We start from the raw sequence: 26070 nt of genomic DNA, 5'->3' as shown, positions 1-26070 counted from the left end.
GCCTTCCATCTTCTCCATGACAGTCCTTGTCCATCTCTTCTCCCTGGCATTCCCTGTCCGTGTAGGATTTATATTTGAATTTATGTGTTGTCTTTTAATTTGCACTTTGTACGGCATTTTGGTCAGTGTAAACTGCATTTTATATGTGTGCCTTATTAATCAATTTGACTTACTTACTTTACTGACTGTAATCAGCTGGGTAGTGTGACTTCGTGGCCTGTATGAACTAATGCTATGCTCTGGTTTTAGTGTGTGTGTGTGTGTGTGTGTGTGTGTGTGTGTGTGTGTGGCCTGTATGAATTAATGCTATGCTCTGGTTGTTGGCTGTGTTCCAGTAATCGAAAGTTGTTATGCACTCTATCTTTTATAATTATTATATTCCATCTATTATTATTATTATTTGTTTTTGTTTATGTAAAGCACATTGAGTCAGACTTCATTAAATGAGCATGCATTGCCCTGGCTTTAGTGTGATCGTGGGTAAATAAGCTCAGTTAAATATACACCGCAACTGCTTCTCCATATCTATCTTCACATCTCTAGTTTGTGGTTCTCTATTCTCTTTGTTCTTCTTTTCTTCAATTTTCAAGGCCTACACACACTTTGAGGTGTGTGTGTGTGCATGTTTGTGCGTCACATTGCATGTGTGTTTCCTCCATGTTTGAGTGTGTGTGCATCTTCCTCATTCCTTCCTTCATTCATTACATACTATTGTCACATGATGACTTTACGCCATAGCTGGATCGTGATCCTTTCCTGTAAATGTTTACGATGCGTAATCCAAGATGACTTGTTTCTCTTATGAACAGACTCTGACTGGGTTCAGTGGGATATCTCTCATCTCTTTCTCCTTCCAGCCTTCCAGTCTTTTTTTTTTTTTAGGAAGTTCTGGACAGACCATCGGACCTGTCCGCATATGCTTTTGCTTTTGCTTTGACATTTTCCTGCTCTTGAGTGCTTTCATCAGTCTTCAACTGGCAAAGTTCAACTACTGTTACCATCTTTCATTTTCAATAAGGTTAACACATTAGCACAGGTGTGAATGTGTGTGTGTGTATGTGTGTATGTGTGTGTGTGCGTGTGTGCGTGTGTGTGTGTGGCTTCGATGTGTTTCCTCTTCAAACATCAGTCACTCGCTCTTTGCGCACCAGTACCTCTGTGATCATCCGCAAGTGGAAGTCTCTCTGTTGGATTGTGTGTGTGCACAGGTGAGTCAACAAATTGAAATTCATTAATTCTTAGGCAAACACTTAGAACCCCGGTACTGATGAGAACTCAGAAATCAGAGTTGACATAGTTCCACTATTAGACTAGTTAATGAATGCACTCTTAGAACTCACTCATGTCGGAGCTGCAGTATGGTCACTCTTGATTTACATTGTCTCTGGTTTGCTCGTTTATTTGGGTTGTTTGTTCAAGTTTACTTTTGAATTTGCTGAGCAGTTTCTCTGTTGTAGCCTTTCATACCTTACTAAGGTACTTACAGTATGCAAGAATAGATATATACTGTAGCTATACAGCATAAACATTTCTGTATTTTACTCAAAAAGCTTTACATCTAAATAAAGAAAATCTTTAGAATTTCTTTATAAAAAGGTTTCCATATTATCTCCGGCACTGTGCTCTCTTAACGAGAACCTTTTGTAAATCTAAACGCTACAAAACTACTGTCTGACATCGTAATACGGGAACCCATCAAACCAGACCCACGTCTATGTGACTGCTGAATGAAACAGTGTGTGTAAGTGATATGTGCCATTAAATACACTCCTCTGTTGACTATGACAGTGTGTGTAAGTGATATGTGCCATTAAATACTCTCCTCTGTTGACTATGACAGTGTGTGTAAGTGATATGTGGCATTCCCGTAAATACACTCCTCTGTTGACTATGACAGTGTGTGTAAGTGATATGTGCCATTAAATACACTCCTCTGTTGACTATGACAGTGTGTGTAAGTGATATGTGCCATTAAATACTCTCCTCTGTTGACTACAGTGTGTGTAAGTGATATGTGCCATTAAATACTCTCCTCTGTTGACTATGACAGTGTGTGTAAGTGATATGTGGCATTCCCGTAAATACTCTCCTCTGTTGACTACAGTGTGTGTAAGTGATATGTGCCATTCCCGTAAATACACTCCTCTGTTGACTATGACAGTGTGTGTAAGTGATATGTGCCATTAAACACACTCCTCTGTTGACTATGGCAGTGTGTGTAAGTGATATGTGCCATTAAACACACTCCTCTGTTGACTGTGACGCTGATGAAAGGCTCTATTGTCTAAGATAACTACTGGACAAACAGCAGTGGCATGGCTGCTGTCATGACTGGATGTCACTGCAGTGATTATTGTGGGACAGCCGTGGCCTACTGGTTAGGGCTTCGAGATTGTTACCGGAGGGTTGCTGGTTCGATCCTCGACCAGTCCACAGCAGCTGGTTGGGCAGGCAGCTCACTGCTCTGGGTTAGTGTGTGCTTCACCTCACTGTGTATTCACTACGTGCTGTGTGTGTTCACTAATTCACGAATTGGGATAAATGCGGAGACCAAATTTCCCTCATGAGATCAAAAAAGTATTTATACTTATTAATGATAGCACTGGACTGCACTAATCAAAATTCATTAAAAACAAATCAGCAATATGCTCTGATTTATGAAATATTGCAAAAAGTGCTAATGACTCCAGCACACTAGTGATATGAGTTACATGACTACTCCTCCGCACCAGAATGGGACTGAAATGACTATATTGATGTCAGTGGAATCACTGGGACTGCTCTGTCACTCACTACAAAGGCTGTGTGTGCTGACTATGTAGGGCACTCGTGGTCTACAGGGACTAGCTTGGTACTCCATTGTGTGGGGTTAAAGGTCATGCTAATATGCCGTTCAGTGTTTGCATGATATCCTTTAAAGTTAAAATTTTTCACATTGATCTCCATTCCTCAAGGTCACCAAGTACTGTCGGTACAAAAAAACCCCTGAAAAACAAAGTGTTCACCACCTAGTTTACCTAGAGTTCCAGTTGCTGCAGACAGACCTTACAACCCAGAGCTGAAGCAGCCAGGCAGGGCAGAATTGAACACTGGTTGCATGTGATTTATTGGAGTATTAAATTCCTCTTCAGCGGAAGGTCGGAGTTCTGGCCTTGACGTATCTTCCCGCTACCTTTATCTCTGGCCCGTCATCTTAGCTCTTAGTGTGCGCGTGCGCAAGTGCCTGTGTGTGTCTGCGGAAGTGAAATGGCATTTAAATACACTGCTCTATTCACAGTAGGACACTAATTGATAAACAGTCTATTGTTTGTAAAGCAGAAGCACAGACAGTTATAGAACATGCATCACACGCACACGGACCGACAGGACATTGACATGTCACACACAGACACACACCTCTGATGTTGACTTGCAGTAAAGGTGGTTATTTGCCGTACAGGAAACTACAGTGATACCCACCTATCTAACACCTCTCAAGAGACTGCCAGCTCAGAGTCGGATCTCAGGCCTGCGATGTGTGTGTGTGTCAGCTCACACAAGTGTCTCGGCCCTGTGGTGTGTGTGTGTGTGTGTGTGTGTGTGTGTATTGTCTGCAGAAAGGAGAGCAAACCTCATGGTGACCTAGATAGGGGCGGAGAACGGCGCCTTGTTGTCCTAGATGTTCACGGTTCCGTGCCCCTGGTGCTCTGGATGTGCTCTCTGTGGTTCTCTGTGGTTCTCCATGCAGTGTGTGATGACCTGGCTGTTGACCTGCTTCTGTGCACATTTCCTCCCTTTGCAAGATTAGCAGTGCAGTGAACTGAGCCCACACATCTCCTGTCGTCAGAGGGCCCTGCCGCCAACAGGTGAGCAGCCAGGCAGCCACAGTGGTACAGTCTTGGGGTCTAGCACTGGAGCTGCCTGGGGTCTATAGCACTGGAGCTGCCTGGGGTCTAGCACTGGAGCTGCCTGGGGTCTAGCACTGGAGCTGCCTGGGGTCTAGCACTGGAGCTTACTGGGGTCTAGCACTGCAGCTGCCTGGCTCCTCTATGGCGGGTTTTTTTCATGGGGGTTTCATACCGACAGTACTCGGTGACCTTGAGAAACAAAGTCACAGAAAAATTGTGAAAAATGTGAAATGAAGTATACTAGATCTATCTATACTATTCTAACAAAAATATTTTTCATGACATCGTGGTATTTGTAGATTATGGACAAAATGTCCTGACAGAACTCTATTGGGCATTCCAATTTCCTGACAGAACTCTATTGGGCATTCCAATTTCCTGACAGAACTCTATTGGGCATTCCAATTTCCTGACAGAACTCTATTGGGCATTCCAATGTCACTCCTGACATATAATATATAAAGCTTTATTGCAGACACAGGTCCATATCACAGTACACAAACATAATAAATAGTATAAAAGGGGATACAAAATGCATAAGAAATCACATATTATCCTATAGGACATACAAACAATTGCACCAATGCCTTCTTAGCCTAGAAGTGAATCTATAGCAGCTTTTCAGAGGGTTGACTAAGGCTTCTATAACTTGGTTCTCTGACTTGTCCAGGCGGCACATAAAGCTAAACATCAACTGCCTTAAGAGTGCCTCACAGGCAGGCACTCTGGTGGACACAAATAATTGGCTGGCACTATGCCACCTAGGAACACAGAGTAGCAACCTCATTGCATCATTGTATGCTACCTTAAGCCTCTGCATACTTTTTTTCTTATAGCTACACCACAATTGAGCAGTATATAATGGTGTTATGTAGGTTCCGAATAGGGAGCACTTCACAGAGTCAGAGCACATAGAGAACTTCCTTATAAGCATGTTAGCCTGAGAATAGATTTTACAGCGCTGCCTGTAGAGGTCTTTGTCGTCTGCCCAGTCATCAGATATGACATTACCTAGGTATTTGACCTCCTCGCACACAACAAGAGGGCTGTCTGACAAGTGAAAGGTCGGGAAAGTTGATTTCCTGTCTTCAGCACTTCTGACTATCATTATATGGCTTTTCTTAGCATTATACTTGATGTCATGATCAAGACCATACTGGGAGCACACCTTCAGCATCTGCTGCAGCCCAGAACTATATGGACAGAGCAAGACCAGGTCATCAGCATACATCAGATGATTAACAATAATGTTACCCACAAGACAGCCTGTATTAAGTCTGTTGACAGAACTCTATTGGGCATTCTAATGTCCTGACAGAACTCTATTGGGCATTTCAGGCCAGTGGATCTCATAAGTGTTGTGAGTTCATCAGCTGATGTTTTAGTGTCCTTTTTGATATGATGGAAGTTATCCTTAGATAAAAGGATTGGTATATAAGATATAAAATATAATATTTATTTGATTGGAAGAAGCAAATGTTTGAGGGCACCCATTTTGTTCCTGATTGCCAAAGTCACATCTTATTTCCTTTGTAGGGTGACTGCTGAAAATGGCCAATGCGACTGAAGATTATGGCATGGACTATTATAACAGCGAACCAACAGTTGACTATGATCCAGATGGTGCACCGTGTCCCTTAGATGTTTTCGACAATGTGTACCATCACCTCAGCCTGTACGTCCATTCCATCATTGTTGTGCTGGGGTTGCTGGGCAACCTACTGGTCATCGTCACGTATGCCTTCTACAAGAAGACCAAGTCCATGACGGATGTGTACCTCCTCAATGTGGCGGTGGCAGATGTTCTCTTCGTGGTGGTGTTACCCCTCATCATCTACAACGAGCAGCATAACTGGGTGATGGGGGATGGGGCCTGCAAGTTCCTGAGTGGCGCCTACAGTCTCAACCTGTACAGTGGTGTGCTTCTGCTGGCCTGCATTAGCGGTGACCGCTACCTCGCTATTGTCCGCGCTAGCAGCTCAAGATACCTCCGCTCCCGCACCCTTGTCTACAGCCATGCCATCTGCTTTACCGTCTGGGTGATGGCGCTTCTCCTGTCCCTGCCCACATTCATGTACTCAACAACTGATATTCCCCAACCTGAAACATTCATGATCGGTGAACCATCTGACAATTCCACAGAGCCAGTGGAGTGTATACTTTACTTTGAAAACATTCAGAAAGCAGAAGAGATGAAGGTCCTAATCCCAAGCCTGCAGATGTCGATCGGGTTCCTGCTGCCCCTGATGGTGATGACCTTCTGCTACACCTGCATCATCCTCACACTGCTCAAGGCGCGCAACTTCCAGAGGCACAAGGCGGTGCGGGTGGTGCTGACGGTGGTGCTGGTGTTTGTTCTCTGCCACCTGCCTTTTAACCTCACCCGTCTGGTACACACCATCACTCTGGGTGAGCAGAGGGACTGCACTGCAGAGATCTCCTTCATGGTGGGACTCAAAATCACTGAGACTCTGGCCTATCTACACTGCTGCCTCAACCCCTTCCTGTACGCCTTCGTTGGCGTACGCTTCCGTAACCACTTCCAGAAGGTTCTACGGGACATGTGGTGTGTGGGGAAGGACTACATACGTGCACGACGCCCCTCTTCCCGCCTCACTTCGGAGGTTTGTCTGTCCATGCGCAAGTCAGTCGACGGATCCACAGACGCCACGTCCTTCACCATGTGATCCTAACGGATCCCCTCAGAATGCTCCAGCTGCACATTTATTATGTGGCGTAATCCAGTTGGGCATTGATATCTGACCTGCTGAGGACTGGGACTGACTGTAACACACTTTACTGTGTGATTCAAACCAAGGAGGTCAGCCTTGGTTGTGTTAGCTTCAGCTAGTTAGCATCCAATTGGTAAGCCAGGGGGTTAACTTCAGCTAGTAAGCATCCAAGGAGGTCAGCCTTTAGAGGAATAGCTTCAGCTAGTTAGTGTCCGAGAGGTCAACCTTTAGAGGTTTAGCTTCAGCTAGTTAGCATCAAAAATCTTTAAAAATGGCATTCCACGGGCTCACTGCCACAGCTCCACAGAAACAGCCAATCACGTGCCACAGACACAGGAGTTGGCAGCTTCAACCAGGGGGTCAGGATTTGACTGATTAGCTTCGCCGATTAGCAAGGCCAGAGAATGTCTAATAAGGGCAAGGCACTTCCCCGTCGCCATTTTCCAGAAATACATCATGTCCTGTGCCATTTCTCCTCATGCTGATTGGTGGCTGTTCCACTCTCAGCTCATGCACGAGCTTAGTGTGGGCACGAGCTCTCCTTCTGTACCTTACGTCAATCGGTAACCTGCCACTTAATTGGCTAAGTAAAACGGCACCGGAAACAAGCCCCTTGAAACGCCATGTTGAAGCCTGAAAAAATCTTTCAATTTTGGCATTTTTCACTAGCCTAGCATTCCCATTGAAATGAAAGGGGGCGGGACTTGTTCACTTTCTCTATAATACCTCCATGGCAACGCTAAGAGGATCAGCCAATCCAAATGGACTACACCATTTCTGACCTGTAATGAAGCACTTAATTGGCTTGTTGAAATGTGTCAGGAAGTGAGCATACAGTATGTGAGACGCCATTTTGAATGATGGCAGTAGCCAATTAATTATATTACAGTAATTACATTTTGGGTTGAAATAATTAGGCCTGCACCAGTTTTCATGATCACATTGGTGTTCAACTGGAGATAAAGAAATAAACCTTGGAATTAATGCTGGTACTGAATTGTTCTCATGTTGTGAAATACGCATTTCTTTGTTTGTGAACCCCATAAAGTTACTCTTTGTAACTTGAATTGTTACTACAATATTATTTTTAACTAGAAATACTGTTATCTAACTTCATCCCCTATCCCTTGCAGCCAACACACTGTAGGATTTTATTAGAATTAGAAATAATTGTAAAAAAAAAAAATAAAGGTAAAAATAATGTTTTCTTATTGTCTCACAAGTTGTATAGATGTTTCCTTGTTGTGTATTAACTGTATCTTTGATCGTTTGCTTGTAAATGTTGTGTATGCACATCTTGTTTGTGAATACCAGTCCTCTTTTTTACCAAGGTAATTGGGAGAGGGGCTGTTTAGGCCGTTAATGTGACAGGACATTGGAGTGAGTGACAGGAAGTGAGTGACAGGAAGTGAGTGGGAGAGAGTGATGGGGCAGGATCGGGAAATGACCTGCACCCGACTCAAACCCGGGCCCCCATGGGCACGTGGCCCGTATATGGCACGAGTGCTGTAACCAGTTGTGCCACAGCGCCACCGTGAATGCCACCGTGAATGTCAGTCCTGTATTACAAGTGGTAGTCACACAGATCAGCTGCTTCAAATGTGTTTAAAACTGGATATGGAATTGTAGCTTTTCCTATGAATGTACTCGTTCTGAAACATGCTTGGAATGACCTGGAAATGTACTGTGGGTCGACTGTATGCGTGCAAATAAATGAAAATATATTTTCCTTAAGGCTCCTGCAGTGTGTGTGTGTGTGTGTGTGTGTGTGTGTGTGTGTGTGTGTGGTGTTGGTAGGAGCCACTGGCCTGAGGTTTAGGGCCGAGTTCTGCTTTATCTGTGAGGTGTGTTTGTGTGGCTTTGTCCCGCGCTAGCCCTACTGTATGTTCTGTCGTGGCGTTCTCAAATGTTTCAGGGTTCTGTAATCTTCCAATATTCCAATATCTGTCGGATCTGTTGTTTTAGGGGTTGTGTGCCGCAGCAGGTCTGCTTTGTTGTTGTGTTATGCTACGAGCTTGTGTTGGGCCTGAAGGTTCTGCTTTGCTCCAGAGCTGTGTCCTGCTATGAGGTTGTACAATACTGTGGCGTAGTTCTGCTGTGTCATGCTATAAGGTCGTACAATACCGTGAGTAGTTCTGCTGTGTCATGCTATGAGGTTGTAGTGTGGTGTAGTTCTGCTTTCTCACGCTGTTGGGCTCTGTTATTCCTCTCGGTTGTGCCATCAGGGCAGTTTAATGCTGTGCATGTGTGTGTGTCAGGGCAGTTGAATGCTGTGCGTATATACGTTGGGGCAGTTTATTGCTGTGAGTTTCTGCAGCAGTTGAATGCTGTGCTGCGTATATGCGTCAGGGCTGTTTAATGCTGTGCCTATATATGTGCATGTTTAATGCTGTGTGTTTAATGCTGTGCGTATGTGCATGTTTAATGCTGTGCGTATGTGCATGTTTAATGCTGTGCCTATATATGTGCATGTTTAATGCTGTGCCTATATATGTGCATGTTTAATGCTGTGTGTATGTGCATGTTTAATGCTGTGCGTATGTGCATGTTTAATGCTGTGCGTATGTGCATGTTTAATGCTGTGCGTATGTGCATGTTTAATGCTGTGTGTATGTGCATGTTTAATGCTGTGCGTATGTGCATGTTTAATGCTGTGTAGAGCAAGGCTATGTGGTACTAGATGCTATGCTCTGTGCTGTGGGATCCTTTAGACTGTGTCATGCTGTGGGGCTTTACTCTGCTGGGATAAGGCCTGTGTCATGGTAGTGGGGTGGGTGTGTTATGCTGGACTGTGTCATGGCACTGGGGTGGGTGTGTTATGCTGGAATGTGTCATGGTAGTGGGATTGGGTGTTTTCCTATGACGTTACAACTCTGAGTTAATTTACTTATCCTCTATATCGTAGAAAGAAAACAAGCACACAGAATGTCAGTCTGCAAATGAAACATGAAAATGATCTTTTATTAGAATGTATTCATAACTTAACCAAAAGAATGGCCTTCTCTCTCTCTCTCTCTCTTCCTCTTCTCCATCCCTCTCCTCTTCCTCCTCCATGGGATTGATGCTCGCTGAATTGGTTTTATTGGTCACTTTCCCTCTGTGCTGTTGAGGTGTTCCCCTGACCTTCCGGAACAGTCCGCGTATCCTTTCACCAGTCCAATGTTCCGGAACAGTCTGTGGATCCATTCACCATTCCAATGTTCCGGAACAGTCCACCATTCTGCTGAAGTCCTCCTCTTCTGCCGGTCCAGGCCAGCATGCATGTCGGCCCATCGGCACCTCAAAGAGAATGACCTTACAAAAAGATGTGGTGGAAAATAGCCCTAGTAAGCTCATCAGTAAAGGAACAGGTATCTCTCATCTTTAAATCTCCTGGGCCATGAAGCCAAAAGGGGTGTGGGGGAGTATTATGGGATACTTGAGGGGGTCTAACTAAAGTAAGAAAGTCTCAAAAGATCAGTGCATGAGCAGGGGATGAAGAGCAACAACAACATCAATAACAATAGCATCACCAGTAATAATCATAATAATAATAATAATAATAATAATCATAATAATCATAATAATAATAGTGATGCAGGAGTGACATGGTTCTGTATGAGCCCTGTTGGCAGTGACAGCCTCTGGTGTGAAGAGTAAAGGAGCATTCTGTCTCTGTGTGTCCCTGCTAATCTCTGTCTGCCACAAATAGCACAGTAAGTCAGCGGATCCTCTGGTGACAATGTGACAGTTGAGAGTTTGTGTGTATTCCATCTTCAAACCTGGATTGTTTTGTTAGCTAGTGTGGAGATAGAACTGCTTTTATCAATGGGTGGATAGAATTTGTAATCCAAAGAAATCCCATGACAGCCATGTAAGGATAGTGTGCCACAATGCGGATGGCGTTACTCTGTAACTCTGTAATGCAGATTGTTTAACAGGTAATGTTATGTTGAGGCTGTGGTGAGGACTTACCCACCCATATTCACAGTCATTGTCCTTTTGAAACAATATTCTTACGGTTTAGTAATACTGCTATATGCCCGTCCTGGTGACCTCTTTCATGTGTGTTGCCCTTACGAGCCATAGTCCTGCTCTGAGTGTGCACACCACAATGAAGTGACTCAAGTGTGCCACGACATTCTGCGTTTGCAGAAGACAGAGTGCACATCTTTTGAATGCTCCTTTAATTCTGCTCACACTCTTCAACTGGGATTTTCAACCTTTTAGGACAAATTGCACATGTCCCCCACCCTCACACACACACACACACATCACCTAACTGAAGTATCACTACGAAAACTTTCCCAAGTAACATAAATGACACAATGAAATAATATAATTAATACAATAAGAACTTGTATAGATATCAATCCAAAACAATTAAAAAAAACACACTGATTCAATGCCGTTTTTCATGCTTTAGTTCCTTTCTACTCCTGTCATAACATCATGTTCATTTTCACTCAACCCCTACCCTCCCCCAAACACACACACACACACACACACACACACACACACCACCCCACCCCCAATTCCGTCAGACCCCCCAAGGTTGAAAACCCCAGGGTTGCTGTTCACTTAGCATTCAGTAGCAAACTGGAGGAATCTTCATAAAACAGATAAACCATCTCAGAATCTCTCAATCTCTCTCTCTCACTCTCTCTTTTACACACACACACACACACACCTCGATTACACTTCAACTGTTCTCTCTATGCAGGCCGTTACTGATCCATAACTGTAAGTCTCTCCTCCACGTAATGCATAGGAAAGAGAGTGTATGTTTCCCCCCTAAAGATTGATTGCACAAATACTCTTAGGGCCAGCTGTCCTGATCACGAACAATAAAATGTATGAGGTAACTTGTGTTCCATCTACTCATATGATACACTATTGCTTAAGGTCAAACCAGAAACAGAATGCCCCCCCCCCCCTCCTCCTCCTCTTCAAGTTGTAAACATGTCACCTTAATCTAGGTGTGAATGCACAGCTGTCAGGTAGGCCAGATCAACTGTATGGGGCTTGGAGTCCACAACAGCAGCACATCAGCACCCTCTGCAGGCTGCTCACAGCATCTACTGGGTGAATATTAATCATCAATGTCTTTCAGTGCTTGAGTTATCTTCGGTTGGAAGGCTGTGTCATCAGTTCCCCTCGTAATACAGCACATGACTCACTGGTGACGCACCTACGCCATGGCAACACACCTACGCCATGGTAACGCACCTACGCCATGGTAACGCACCTACGCCATGGTAACGCACCTATGCCATGGTAACGCACCTATGACATGGTTACTCACACAGGCATGCAAACGCAGAAACACCCCCATCACTTATATGCTTCTAAAACTATGTATTTCTCGTATGTTTATAAGTCTCATATACATCACACACACACACACACACCGCTCAAGCTGACTGACTGAGGTACGGTGACACCACACACACACACACACACACAACACACACTCACACACACACACCACGTCTTCTGGATCCAGCCCTACACCCACTACCTTGAAGAGGGAAGATGGACCTTCAACAGGAAGGAACCTCCACAGGTGCACCTCACTGCTTCCCCATCTACAGGCACATGTGTGGATCAGCACAATGGGGAAGGTGGTGTGTGTGTGTGTGTGTGTGTGTGTGTGTGTGGGTGTGTGTGTGTCTGAGTGTGTGTGCATGCATAAGTGTGTGTGTGCGTGCGTGTGTGTGTGTGTGTGTGGGCACACTGATCTTCCTATGGAGGACACAATGGTCTCTCAGATTCTATGAGGGGGCACACAGAGGGGGTGGAGGGGGGGGGGGGGTCTGGCACAGGGGACTCTGAGGTCTTTTCTTTCCTTTTTTGCCGGGATAAGGGAGATACATTCATGAAGTTATATAGATATATAGATTATATATATATTTATATATATACTTTTTTTTTGCTTTGGAAAGTTAAGGCTGCCTTGTAAAGTATTACATCATTTGGACTTGTAGGATTGTTTATACTCATGAGACACAGACAGGTAAAAACAGAAGCAGCTGGAAGATTCCTCGGGAGCTTATAATGAACGTCTGGGGACGACATTGTCAGCCGACTCAAAACTGAAACCAGACTGAAATATTAACTGATAATATACTCTATAATAATGGCCTTTCTTACTTTATCCAACAGACATCACTCCAGTAGCTTAACACGTAACCAGCAGGGGATCTCCATAGTAACACTGGTGACATCACCCTTATCAGTCGATCGTTGATGCATTTGGTGATGTCATAATGCCATGATGTAACAAAGGACTAAGGTGAGACTCCGGAATTGTCGGCAGTCTCTGTATGCAGGTTTAAATAATTCTATACTTAAAAAAACAACCAATCCCCACATCTGTTAAAGAAGCCTGCTTAAAGTGATCCAATCCCAAAGCCTGCCTCCTAATGAGAGGGAGGAGCCCATCTACATGGACATCTGTGATTGGCTGAAGTGCCTGTGTAGGGCGGGGCTTAACGGGAGAGTAAAAAGCAGCACCATTTACAGTCAGTAGGGTTTCTCTCAGTAGTGTTTACGATTTCACACTCGGTGGTGTTAAAACAGCAGAGTTTCCCGTCTGAGAGTTCATCACGTATACTCTGCGTGTAGCCTCGCACTCACTCGGTAGTGTGCATTCGTATTCAGCAGCGTTCGCTGTGTTGCACTCACACAGAGCTCCATCTCTGGGTCACTCAGGTGTATTCAGTAGGTTGTGATTCAGTAGTCCTCACTCCGACGTATTGAGGAGTGTTTTTGCACCGCTGTGCGTCCACGTTCTGGACGGCCAAAGGCTGAAGGATGACCTATTTGGTGTGCGAGATATCAAAAGGATGAAGCCACTCGTGTGGTCGGACCATGACGTGTGTTGTGTTGTGTCTCGGGAGGTTGTTTACCATTCGATGGATTATACTGTAGTTCATTTCCTGACTGATGCCGGAGGTCATGTGACACATAGCTGGTCACATGCTGACTGATGTCATAATAAGATAAAGGTCATGTGATGACGGGTGATGTCAGAGGTCGTGCGGTTGATGTGAGAGGTCGTGTGATCACTGACGTCAGAGATGACTAGATGAGCTGGATGGCTGATACCAAAGAGGTGTACGATATTGAATAGAATATTACTAACGGAGCCACACGGGGAGCGGCACCATCGACTGATCCCTCCTCATGCTGCAGGAAGTGAGTGTTGAAGGGTGAGCATGTTGCTTCGAGAGTCTGTGTGTGAGTGTGTGTGTGTGTCAGAGCCTGGTCTGGGCCTCGGGGATGTAGATCTCGATGCTGTCTCCGCGCTCCGTGACGGAGCTCTGTCGGAATGACGCGGCCCGTTTGGCGGCCAGGAGGCGTCGCCGGGCTTCCTGCCGCTGCCGGTCCTGCAGGTCCAGCGAGCGGTCCCGCATCATCGCCCCGCGCCCCCTAGAGGGCCTCCGTGGAACAGGGGGTGGCCATTTCCCTGCCTGCACAGAAATAATGGGATATGGTAAATGTAATGTTTATGATTTGTATAATATGTTATGTTCTAGGATTTCCATGTCATTGTTTCATTCAGTCCAGAAGGGGGCGCTTTTAGTTTCGATTGTGTTGTTAATGGAGTAGAAGAAGCACATGTGTTAGTTAGTGAGTTGGCAATATGAACGGAAGATGTAACTGTTTGCAAAGAACTATATAAAGTGTTCAGAAGTACTTTATTGTGTCCGAGTTTGAATCCAAGAACTTTACAGTAAAGTGTACAGAAGTGTAGAGAGAGGGAGGGAAAGAGGAGGTGAAGGAAGAGGTGTGTTAATGACGTCATAATGATATCAACGTTCTGTGGCGTTATCACCTCCGCCAAGGAGGTTATGTTTTCATCGGGGTTTGTTTATCGATTACATTTGTTTGACTATTACATTTTGGGAGTGATTCGTATCACCGTCTGGATCCAGGAGGCGGTTATGTTTTCACTTGGCGGAGGTTTGCACTCTCTTTTTTTTTTTGTTATCAACTGTTTATTGAGTTTCATAAACAGGGGAAGGGGGGAAGGGGGGGGGGGGGGGGTGGCAAGACGGTTACATGAGAGCTAGATAGTAAACCATACACATGGTAAAAGAGTTTACAGAAAGAAAAAAACAAAACAAAAAAAAAAAACACTCAACAGCAATATGTATCACACATAAAGGCAACTCATTGCACAAGGGGCATGAGATCTTGGACCCTGCATATTAATGCCTCCCATTTTTGCAGGGTGGACACCTGAGCCTTGTTCAACCGGGCAGTATGATATTCTAAATTTACAATGCTATCAAAATAGTTTATCCAAAAACGTTTAAATGGTATACAAGGGTTGATCCATAACTGTAAAATAACTTTCTTAGATGCCGTGAAACCTGCCATCAACATTTTCTTTTGGATTATGGAATAGTCAAGGTCCGAGTCATCATTCAAAAGACAAATGTGTGGTGTCCTGGGGATAGTGATATCAAGTAACTGTGACAGTTCCTCCACTACAAATGTCCATAGCTTGGCAACTGTGGGACATTCCCAAAACATATGTAGAAATGTGCCGGGTAAGACATTACAAATATTACAAATAGAGTTAGGGGCCCGTTTCATTTTAAATCTCCTGTATGGGGTCGCATATGATCTATGTATACTTTTGTAGTGAATCAGTTGGTGGGCTACATTTTTGGAACATTGGGATAAGTTGAACCAAATTATCTCCCAGTCTAGGGGCTGATTAAATGTAGAGAGCTCCCTATCCCACATTTTTTCAATGGGTAGACATTTAGCAGAATTATTTAATAAGGCATTGTAAATAAAAGAGACTCTGCCTCTCAAGCAGTTGGAAGGCTTAACCCATTCAAACAAAGGGTGGGATCTCGGTGGTCGGTCCCACGGGACCCCATATGCTCTGAGTGCAGAGCGTAACTGAAGAAAGACAAAATATGACGAAGCAGGTAAGTGGAATGAGTTTTGGAGATTCTGATATGAACACAGGCTATTATCATCATATAAATCACTAAACACATTTATGCCTTGAGAGGACCATAATGGATTTTTAAATGGCTTGCCACCTGTCAAAAGTTTAAAGTTGTGCCAGAGGGGTGCCTGTGCACTGGTGAAGAGTTGAATATTCATGCATTTCCCTGCTTGTTTCCAGATATTCAAGGAGTGTGCAATTATACAACCCAGCCTTAAATTCTGGTTGGCCCTACCCAACCCAGCAAAAAGCAGATCCTGTAATCTATGAGGCTTCACCATAGCTTCTTCAATAGATCTCCAAGGTACTTTAGACTCTGGGTCAATCCAAACATGCAAAGCTCTAATTTGAAATGCCCAGTGATAAAACTGGAAGTTTGGAAGGGCAAGGCCTCCAAGTAGTTTAGGACGCTGTAATGTACAGTAGTTAGCTTTATTCTTGGGCGTTTACCGCTCCAAAGAAAATGAGAGATCGCCGAATGAATATCCTTGTAATAATTGGGAGGAGGGGCTAAAGGAATCATAAAAAATAAAAAGTTAACTCTGGGTAGTATGTTCATTTTGACTATGTTCGCTCTTCCTTGCAGAGACATTGGTAACCTAATCCATCTTTGGATATCAGACTGGATAGTTTTCATGACCTTGACAAAGTTTTCCTTCACAATTTGCGCAATTGTTGGGTGAATGTGAATGCCTAAATAAATGAAAGAATTCTTGATAGGGATGTATGGGGGTAGATTAACAACCTGTGATGTTTTGTTGAGGAGCATCAAAACAGACTTATCCCAATTTATCTTATAGCCTGAAAGACGTCTAAAATGATCAAACAGCTGTAGGACTTGGGGGACTGAGGATTCAACCCTAGATAAAAACAGGAGGATATCATCAGCAAAAAGTGATATATGATGATCCTTGTCATACAATCTCACAGGTATAATCTGTTTACTCTGCCTAACCATTTGTGCTAAAGGCTCAACACAAAGACAGAAAAGGATAGGGGAAAGGGGACACCCTTGACGGGTACCTCTCTCTAATTTGATAGGGGATGATATTTTTGAACCGGTCATTACACATGCAGTTGGGCAGTTATACAAAGTTTTAAGCATATCAATAAACTTGGGACCAAAACCAAACTTATCTAGGACAGCCCACATATAGTTCCATTCAAGCCTGTCAAAGGCTTTCATAGCATCTAATGAAAAAAGAGCAATAGGGTCAGGGGAGGAGTCAGCTGAGTTTAGAATGTGTAAGAGCCTACGTATATTGTCTGATGCTGTGCGCCCTCTAATAAAGCCTGTCTGATCAAAGCTAATCAACTTGCTTACGTATTCTTCTAGTCTGTGTACAAGCACCTTGGCAAAGATTTTAACATCACAGCAAATCAAGGAGATGGGCCTAAAACTAGCACAATCAAGTGGGTCCTTTCCCTTTTTTAATAGCAATGAGATAAGGGCCACCTTTTGATCTCTGTGGAACTGACCAGTCTCCAGGGCATAGTTAATTGAATTTAACCCTATGAGCCCGACGGACGCAAAGTGCGTCAAAAAACGCACACATTTTCTTTGTTACATTGCTCCGCTATTATTAGTCACAGCGAAATGAAACTTATATTGCAGGAAAGAGCAGAACCGGGGCTTTCCAACGATACTAGACACTTGTCTGTACGATCAAGTATGAAAATAAAATAAAATGATGAAGTTAAATCAAAGTATATCATATTTACAGTCTATATTGCTCTGCGTTCACCGGTGCATCCAGAACTCTCGCTTGAATTACTCGCGGACCACGCATCGCACAGACATAACACGCATATCAAATGAAAGAGGAGAAGCAGAGCTTTGCATTGATACCAAATACATCGATCATTTCGTATGATAAAATCAGACGAAGTTACAAACAAATAATAATGTCATATAGCTTTGGCTACCTTTACTCTCGTTTGATTTCCTCGTGAAATCGCGATCAAAAAGATTTGGCACGCATGTCAGATGAAAGAGGAGAGCTAGAGCTATCCACAGATACCAAATACAACCTTCTAGGCCATAAAACAGACGAAGTGACAGCAAAATAATAACTTCATTTAGCTCCACTTACCTCGTGTTTTTGTGTGGAATAGCCTATGTTCATAATCCAATGTTATCATGTGTTTCTCTATGACAAGTCACGTTCATAACACGGTTTTGAGATCCTAGCACACTCCTGTATGGTATCCAATTCAAGACTCATATTGCATCCAAATTTGTTTGACAAATAAACACTTTTTGCCTTTACTTTGTTCATTGCAATGCAGTAAAACAAATATTATAGAGAATCATCATCTGTGCACGTCATGTGTGCTACCGCAAACAAGTCATGTCAGATCAGCTAGTGTCACAAATATGGAGTGCAAAAAGTGCCAAAAAGTCATTTTTTCATCACTAAATAAAAATTGCCATTAATTTCTGGAAGGCACACCCCACATATTTCTGTAAATTGCTCAGCCCCAAAGTATACCTCCACCATGGTTCTTATATTGCCGTGTTCAGGACAGTCAGGCCTACATAACCATGTAAGTTTTGTCGAGATGTGAGCTTGCTGTGGTGAGATACACATCAAAATGTAAGAATTTGTATAGTACGCTTTTCAACTTTTTATTATTTAAAAATCTAAATCAAATCAATGCAAGTATTTATACATGATATTGTGGCAGATCTGGATAGCCTAGACTGTGCTGAAAAAAACAATATGTAGCATGTGTGAATGGCACTTACAATGACCAGGATAAATGCTTCTAACTAGAGGTAGTGAAAATGCCCTTAAAACAGCTTAGGGCTCATAGGGTTAAGAGGAGAGGACCAACCTTATCCCAAATAAGAAGGAGAAGTTCAGGAGGTAAACCATCCAGTCCTGGTGATTTACCTTTGTTAAGAGACCTAATGGCAATACTCAGTTCGTCCAGAGTAAGCGGTGATTGTAATCGATCTGCTTCCTCAGGAGAAAGTTTTGGTAAATCAAGATCATCAAAGAAAGACCCACTCTGCATGTGATCCTCAGAAACTTCTGAGGAGTAGAGATCTGAGTAGAAATGTTTGAAGACCTCATTAACAGCTATCGGGTCTGTGAGGGTCAAACCATTTGGGCCTCTGATAGCATATATATTCGCTTTTGATTCATTTTCCTTCAGCCTTAGTGCTAGAAGGTGGCTAGGTCTCTCTCCTTCAGCATAGTATCTTTGCCTAGTACGTTGTAGCGTGAATTCTGCCTTTTTGAGACTTAGCATTTTATACTCAGAGCGCAAGGCAGCAAGTGTATTGGCTGTAGTATCAGTTGGATTTTGTATTTGTTCTAGATCTAGGTTTTTGATGTTAAGCTCCAATTCTTCAAATCTTCTATTCCTAATTTTATTTAAATGGGATGAAAAAGAGATGCAAAAGCCCCTTAGAAAACATTTGGCAGTTTCCCATAGGATCTGTGGGTTATCACATTGGTCCTTATTTACTTCAAGAAATTCATTCAGTTTTTCATGAATCTGAGTTTCAAATCTCTTATCTAATAACAAGGAATCATTAAAGCGCCACCTTGTGGCCTTTTTAGGGATATCCTTTAGATGAATAGAACACAGCACAGGTGCATGATCAGACAGCAGAATAGGCAAGATGTCTGGTTGGGCCAAGTGGACTAGAGATTGGCTTAGAAATATGTAGTCAATTCGAGAAAATGACTTGTGCCTATTGGAAAAAAATGTATAATTTCTGCTACCTTCATTTTGAAATCGCCAAATATCAATGAGATTCAAGTCTGTAACAAAATTCTTAAGAGCTAAGGAAGACTGTGGATCTATGGAAGAAGAAGTTCTATCAATATCAGTCATGGCACAGTTAAAGTCTCCCCCAATAAGCAAATTAGAGTCTGGCATACCTATAAATTTATCGCGCATCAAGTGAAGGAAATCCTGATCAAGGTTGTTAGGGGCATAGACTGAGGCTACCACTAATCTGGCTCGGCATATAGTAACGACGGCTAAAGTAAAGCGACCATTCTCATCGCTGAAAGTATGTTGGACAGTCAGTGGAAGATGTCTTGCAGCCAAAATCAATACTCCCTTTGTTTTGTTAGAAGCACAAGAATGGGTTAGAATTTTAAAACGCCTGTTTTGAAATCGATGTACATCGCAGCTCTTTAAATGCGTCTCCTGAATGATAGCTAGTGAAACTTTTTTACGGAAGAGAAATTCCAGACACCTGGTTCTTTTGACAGGGGAATTCAAGCCATTTACATTCCATGTTATTACAGAAAGGTCAGACATATTAACGGGCCGGGAGAGATAAAGGCATAATCCAGTAGAGACGTGCTCATTATCAGAACGAGCGTTGAGCGTAAAAACACATTTTCACTCACTTTACCTATTATACATAAATAGTACCGTTTGCCAAAAGAAAACCAGGGAGGGATGAGGGAAACTATGTACACAGAACAAGTGCAAGCCGCGAGGACGCCAAATGCTCCTTCAGGCTTTGCAGAACACAAAATCACGTAGATCCGTGGCATTATCAACAGCAACGCAGATTGGGTCTAGCTCGCCACAAGACCCCCCAAAACGCTAGCAACATGCTAAAGTTATAACACTCAGTTTTAACAAGCTAGTATCGTAAGAATAATAACGCAACACTCACGTAATGAAAACTGCTAAGGAATAAAGCAAATACTTTAAGATCTGATAAGGTCTGATATTCACCCATAGTGTTTGTATTATCGTCGGTGTGTGCATTAGCCTACATGTCCATGAGTGGTGTATCAGGGCGAGAAGTTGCGTTCGCTCGGTGATCTTGGGTCTCAGCTGCAGAGGTTGATGGTTGAGTGTTAGCATTCAGTGGCTCGAAGATGTTCTCCACACTGACCGGGATGGCCGATGTGTTGGGATCCACTGACTGCAAGAATTTCTCGGCGTCAATCGGGGTGTTGAAGATGAGTTGAGATCCTCCGTGCTCCACTTTGAGGGTTGCAGGGTATAAAAGGAAGGACTTGAGACCGGCGGCCTTGAGCGTTTTGATCACTGGTGTGAATTCTCTCCTCTTAGCAGCAGTAGGAGGGCTGTAATCCGGGAAAAAGTAAAGAGTGGCTTGACCATACTTGACTGGGGGAGCTGTGCGTGACCCCTTCAGAATAGCTTGTCTATCGGAGTATCTCAGCAGCCGGAAAATGATAGTGCGGGGTTTTTGGGTAGCTCCAGACTTGCCAAAGTCGCTGTTGTATATGCGATGGCAGCGGTCAATCTCTATGTTGCGTCCAGCCAGGGACGGAATCCATTTGGGAAGGTTGGTCTGCAGGAAACCCACCGGATCAGATCCTTCAACAGATTCAGGAAGATTTATAAGCCTGAGGTTGTTTCGTCTGCTTCTATCCTGCATTTCAGTCAGGCTGTTCTGTAAGTGGACCAGCTTGGAGGCAGTAGCATTGAGGTCATGTTTGTTGGAGCGAACTGCTCCTTGAAGAGACTCCACTGTAGCTTGGGTTCTCTGCGCCTTGCTAGCGTGGTGGCTCACGTCCAACGCTAAGTTCCGAATGGCATGGTTAGCCGATGAGATCTCGTTTTTCAAAGATGTAAGTTGAGGTAGGAGTGTAGATTCCAGAGCTTCCTTTACAGCCTGGGCCACTGAAGCATCAAAACTTCGCTGTTGTTCCTGAAGTGCCCTGCTAACTCCACTTAAAATGGCTGCATCAAGGTCATCTCTAGATATCGACTCTGTTTCTTTGGGTTTTTTCTTCGCTGGAGACAATTCCAGTTCTCTCTTCTGGCCACTTTTTGTTGTCGTTGAAGTCATAGTTAAGTTGGTGAAGATAAACTGAGTTTTAGTTGATTTTAAACGGTTTTGGGGTAAATCTCTGGGCGAGCTGAAGATTTTACACCTGCATCGCAGTCAAGATGTCACGTGACTCAGGTTTGCACTCTCTGAGTGCTTTTCTAGTTAAGCTTCCTTAATTATTGTATGAAGAATGAAAACAAGTGCAGACAGGAATCGAGTCCTTTAAGAATAATAATGGCGAATGAGATGCATGACATAAATAGTCCAAAGCAGTCTATCGGGGAACACTCCTCAATAACTACGGCCTCAGCTACTCTAAGTTGTAGCCTGCCATGATTAAAAAAACATTTTCAAGCAATTACTTACCAACCCCTAATTTAGGTATTTTGTGAGTATTTGAATGCAATTGGTGGTGTTTGTAGGTGTAGCTATATGTATCCGTGTGTGTGTGTGTGTGTGTGTGTGTGTGTGTGTGTGTGTGTGTGTGTGTGTGTGTGTGTGTGTGTGTGTGTGTGTGTGTGTGTGTGTGTGTGTGTGTGTGTGTGTGTGCGTGTGTGTGTGAATGTGCAGGTGTATGTATACATGTTCTGTAGTGTGTGTGTGTGTGTGTGTGTGTGTGTGTGTGTTGCACACCTTCTTCTCTGGGCTCTCTAAAGGCTTCCACTCGTTGCCCCTGATCTGCTGCAGCTCCTGGAACTTGGTGGACACGTCCTCGATGGACAGCTGCAGCAGGTCCCAGAAGCCCGCCAGGTCCTGGGAGGTGGGCCGGGGCATAGCACTGGGGTCCTGGGGGGGCACACCGCACCACATCGCCACAGTCACACCTCAAACCTCACACTCAGAACATGTGCAGTCTCCTAGCACGCCTGTCTCTGATATTCTTGAATTTCCCTTTGGGAATCAATATCTGTCTATCAAGTATCTATCAGAGATTACGAGTTTGCTAGCCTAAAGAAGGCAGGTTACACGAGCACTGCTGACTGCTAGCACACCTGTCTCTCATATCAGAGGTTACGAGTTGGAGTCCATTGAGGGACTGTGCTTTTCCACAGAAGGCAGGTTACTGTAGCGCTGCTGCGTATGCTAACGGACCGCTAGCACGGGACCGTGCTTGTCTGCTGAAGGCAGGTTACTGTAGCGCTGCTGCGTATGCTAACGGACCGCTAGCACGGGACTGTGCTTGTCTGCTGAAGGCAGACGTAACTGTAGCGCTGCTGCGTATGCTAACGGACCGCTAGCACGGGACTGTGCTTGTCTGCTGAAGGCAGGTTACTGTAGCGCTGCTGCGTATGCTAACGGACCGCTAGCACGGGACTGTGCTTGTCTGCTGAAGGCAGGTTACTGTAGCGCTGCTGCCTATGCTAACGGACCGTTAGCACGGGACTGTGCTTGTCTGCTGAAGGCAGGTTACTGTAGCGCTGCTGCGTATGCTAACGGACCGCTAGCACGGGACTGTGCTTGTCTGCTGAAGGCAGGTTACTGTAGCGCTGCTGCGTATGCTAACGGACCGCTAGCACGGGACTGTGCTTGTCTGCTGAAGGCAGGTTACTGAAGCGCTGCTGCGTATGCTAACGGACTGCAGTGGAGATGAGTCACTCACCAGGTTCTGCTGACAGAGCCAGTAGAACTGCTGGAACTTCTGAGACATGAGGAGCTGAGCGCTGCCCACCGCACTCCTGATTTTACCTAGGACTGAAGGACACACACACAAACACACACACACACACACAAAACAGATCATCAGTACTTCTACAAAAATCTATCAGGAAAATATGAAAACATAAGAGAAAGCCAGCCGTGCTATTAGCAGGAGCAAGAACTAATGACCAGCAGTTCAATCCTCTGTACATGTCAGCTATTTTTACTTTCATCTTCCCACTGCACAGCTCTACGTGTGTACTATGACTAGCACACTGATACAGGGAATGGATGGGGGATGTGCTATAGTGCTTTAATCTGTCAATATAGTCTTCCCAATGATGATTCCAATCATATAAAATAATATTAGAACTTCTTAAATGATAGTTTTTAAGTATAACAAGAATATTTTAAGCGGCATAAGGTGACTTTATTATGCACTTATCATCAACCATCAAGCACGAAAGAAACCTTCACTGCCTATCAACAATGTAATCTGTTGAATCTACAATGTAATCGGTCTGATCTGGAGGACAAATCCACTTCATCCATCTGATTATTTTTGTCATTGTAGTCATGGAGTCTGTGATGGAATGTGAATGAAAGCCTACAGTAGCTTCTGAAGCCCCCTGCACACCCCCTGATGAACAGAGGACCCGTGAGTGAGGAGATGAAGGGAGCGGAGCTTCAGCTAGGAGATGAGGAGGAGAGATGACATTCAGGGGACGCGTTATGGACTTCCGTTTCTCCGCTGAAATTCCGTTTCTCAGATTAGACAAACGAGATGGAATGACGGAGATGAGCAGCAAGTCACAGAGGAAGCAGTTTTAGCTTAGCTTTCATGTTCACGTGTGGAGTTTCTGCTGCCGCTGTGCTTGTGTATGCAAGCTGAAATTAGACAGGTGCTATGAAGCAGAGATGACAGGTGCTGAGGGCCCAACAGGTGCGCATGTGCTACCTGCAGCGCCCTTGAGGTGGAAAAGTAAAGTCTCAGGTGAGTTTCAGGTGAGAGCGTGGAGGGGAGTAGTGTGTCTATGTGTGGTGGTGGGCCTCATCACTCAGAGAGCTGAGAGAGGAAAGTGGGTAGAGATGCTCAGGTGAGGTAAACACAGGTGCCGAGACAGCAGTGCGGTTAGGTGTTGACCTCGGGCCTAGTGGATAGCTAAGGGGGAAGGAAAGTAGAAAGTTCAAAGGTCAGGTGAGCGTATAGCGCTCAGATGACGGTGAGGTTGTGTTTACTTTTGGGTGGGTTGAAGGTGACAGGTGAGATGAGAGCTCATTTGAGTGGAAAGTTCAAAGGTTGGCTGAGGCTGAGGTTCAGATACATAGGGTGACTCTCACACTCTCTCCTCGATGTTCGATCCTCGAGGGGCGTTCCCACTAATCTATAACTAACACTGGATAGACTATCCCATTGTTGCCGCCCCATCATTCTTTATTTAGATCAGTGAGGACAAGGATCGAGGAAGGTAGGAAGGGTGTATAAAAGACCGAATGAGAGGCACCCATTGAGGGTTCAGGTGAATGACCCAGAGAGGTGAGCCTTTGCTAAGAGGTCAAAGGTCAAGTGAGGTAAGGATGTCAGGTGGATGTAGCGGTCAGGTGAACTCAGGTGTGCAGTGGAGTAAGGCCAGGTAAGGGGGTCGTGTGGTGAGAGGGAAGGTGGCGATTCGGGTGACCAGTAAGGGGTCTGACAGGACCAGGCTATTCACACAGCACACGACTGGGATGACCAAGAGAACACACGCCAGTCTAAAGTGGATTTCATGTGCCGTTCCCATAAGACATTCAGGGTTGGAACAATATGACATGGTTGACTATGGAGCCTTATTTATTTGATGGGCTAAGTGCAAAGAGAAACTATGCAGGTTTGACGATTTTTTTTAGCTGTTTTCTTGCTTTACGCTTGCAGGTTTCTCTGCAGAGCTTTCCCTACAGCTGTATATTTCACTCCTCAATCTGTCAGTCTGCCTTTTCATGAGCATGATTGCGAGACTTTCTGTTTGTCAGTGCACCGGCATGCTGGCCCAAAGTTGCAAGGTGTTTTTTCTGCTCATAGACGCTAGGTGGAAGCAAAGCGGCCACCATTCAACCCATAAAAAGATATATAACCAATCCATTGAATTGAACAACATAGCACATTTTGACACCATGAGCAAGTCCTCTTCCGCACACTTCCACAGGCCACATGGCAGCTAATGTTTATGCAGGAGAACTTCACTTGTTGATAGACTTTGGCCCTGTCCCATTTCTCATGCTTCCATTTGGCCCTGTCCCATTTCTTATACTTCCCCTTCTGCATCTGCATCTAACCATACTTCATTAATAGCGAATTTAAGGGGCAGTTCGAGGGGTTGAACACTTTGTTTTTAGCGATTTTAAGGGGCAGTTTGAAGGGTTGTACACTTCCCCTTTGTCCCAAAAGAATTGGGTCACCCTACCCCTACACGTGAACACGCAAACAGAGGGGAAGGGCAAAATCATAGTATTGGAACGGGGCCTTTGCACCATGAACATATTTTAGGGTGCAGTTACACTTTAAATAAGGGCCCTGGGTATGCAGTTAGCACTTTAAATAAAGGCCCTGGGTATGCAGTTACACTTTAAATAAGGGCCCTGGGTATGCAGTCAGCACTTTAAATAAGGGCCCTGTGTATGCAGTCAGCCCTTTAAATAAGGGCCCTGGGTATGCAGTTACACTTTAATAAGGGCCCTGGGTATGCAGTTACACTTTAATAAGGGCCCTGGGTATGCAGTTACACTTTAAATAAGGGCCCTGGGTATGCAGTTACACTTTAAATAAGGGCCCTGTGTATGCAGTCAGCCCTTTAAATAAGGGCCCTGGGTATGCAGTTACACTTTAAATAAGGGCCCTGGGTATGCAGTTACACTTTAAATAAGGGCCCTGGGTATGCAGTTAGCACTTTAATAAGGGCCCTGGGTATGCAGTCAGCACTTTAATAAGGGCCCTGGGTATGCAGTTAGCACTTTAATAAGGGCCCTGGGTATGCAGTTACACTTTAATAAGGGCCCTGGGTATGCAGTTACACTTTAATAAAGGCCCTGGGTATGCAGTTA

The 26070-nt window shown here is 44.3% G+C and overlaps 2 protein-coding genes across 4 annotated transcripts in view; one reads left to right on the top strand and one right to left on the bottom strand.

The window, feature by feature from the left end:
* The first annotated feature begins 759 nt into the window (after positions 1–759).
* Positions 760–8353, top strand: LOC134098238 (C-C chemokine receptor type 6-like). Of its 3 annotated transcripts, none has more exons than XM_062551249.1 (3): positions 760–1208; positions 3788–3845; positions 5424–8353. In XM_062551249.1, exon 3 carries the CDS (start codon positions 5438–5440, stop codon positions 6572–6574), a length of 1137 nt encoding a protein of 378 aa, XP_062407233.1. In that variant the 5' UTR covers positions 760–1208; positions 3788–3845; positions 5424–5437; the 3' UTR covers positions 6575–8353. The 3 variants fall into 3 exon arrangements, with proteins under 3 accessions (XP_062407233.1, XP_062407231.1, XP_062407232.1); XM_062551248.1 differs by having other exon boundaries at positions 1190–1208; positions 3783–3845; XM_062551247.1 differs by lacking the exon at positions 3788–3845 and having other exon boundaries at positions 762–1208.
* A 5481-nt stretch (positions 8354–13834) lies between these two features.
* Positions 13835–26070, bottom strand: part of LOC134097450 (disks large-associated protein 2-like) — a 67890-nt gene continuing 55654 nt past the window's right edge. The window contains exons 15-17 of the mRNA XM_062550322.1: positions 22955–23046; positions 21988–22140; positions 13835–14073 (exon numbers count right to left, since the gene is read on the bottom strand). Of these exons, the coding sequence (XP_062406306.1) occupies positions 13858–14073; positions 21988–22140; positions 22955–23046 (461 nt within the window). The 3' untranslated portion in view covers positions 13835–13857. The remainder of the gene's footprint in view (positions 14074–21987; positions 22141–22954; positions 23047–26070) is intronic.

Source organism: Sardina pilchardus, chromosome 12 (assembly GCF_963854185.1).
Source record: "Sardina pilchardus chromosome 12, fSarPil1.1, whole genome shotgun sequence".
Lineage (NCBI taxonomy): Eukaryota > Metazoa > Chordata > Actinopteri > Clupeiformes > Clupeidae > Sardina > Sardina pilchardus.
The sequence above is the reverse complement of the archived record's forward strand: the minus strand, read 5'-3'. Positions and strand labels throughout refer to the sequence as shown.

What these genes read in the sequence shown, in the direction of transcription:
- LOC134098238 (XM_062551249.1), top strand. Translation starts at nt 5,438, where the DNA reads ATGGCCAATGCGACTGAAGATTATGGCATGGACTATTATAACAGCGAA.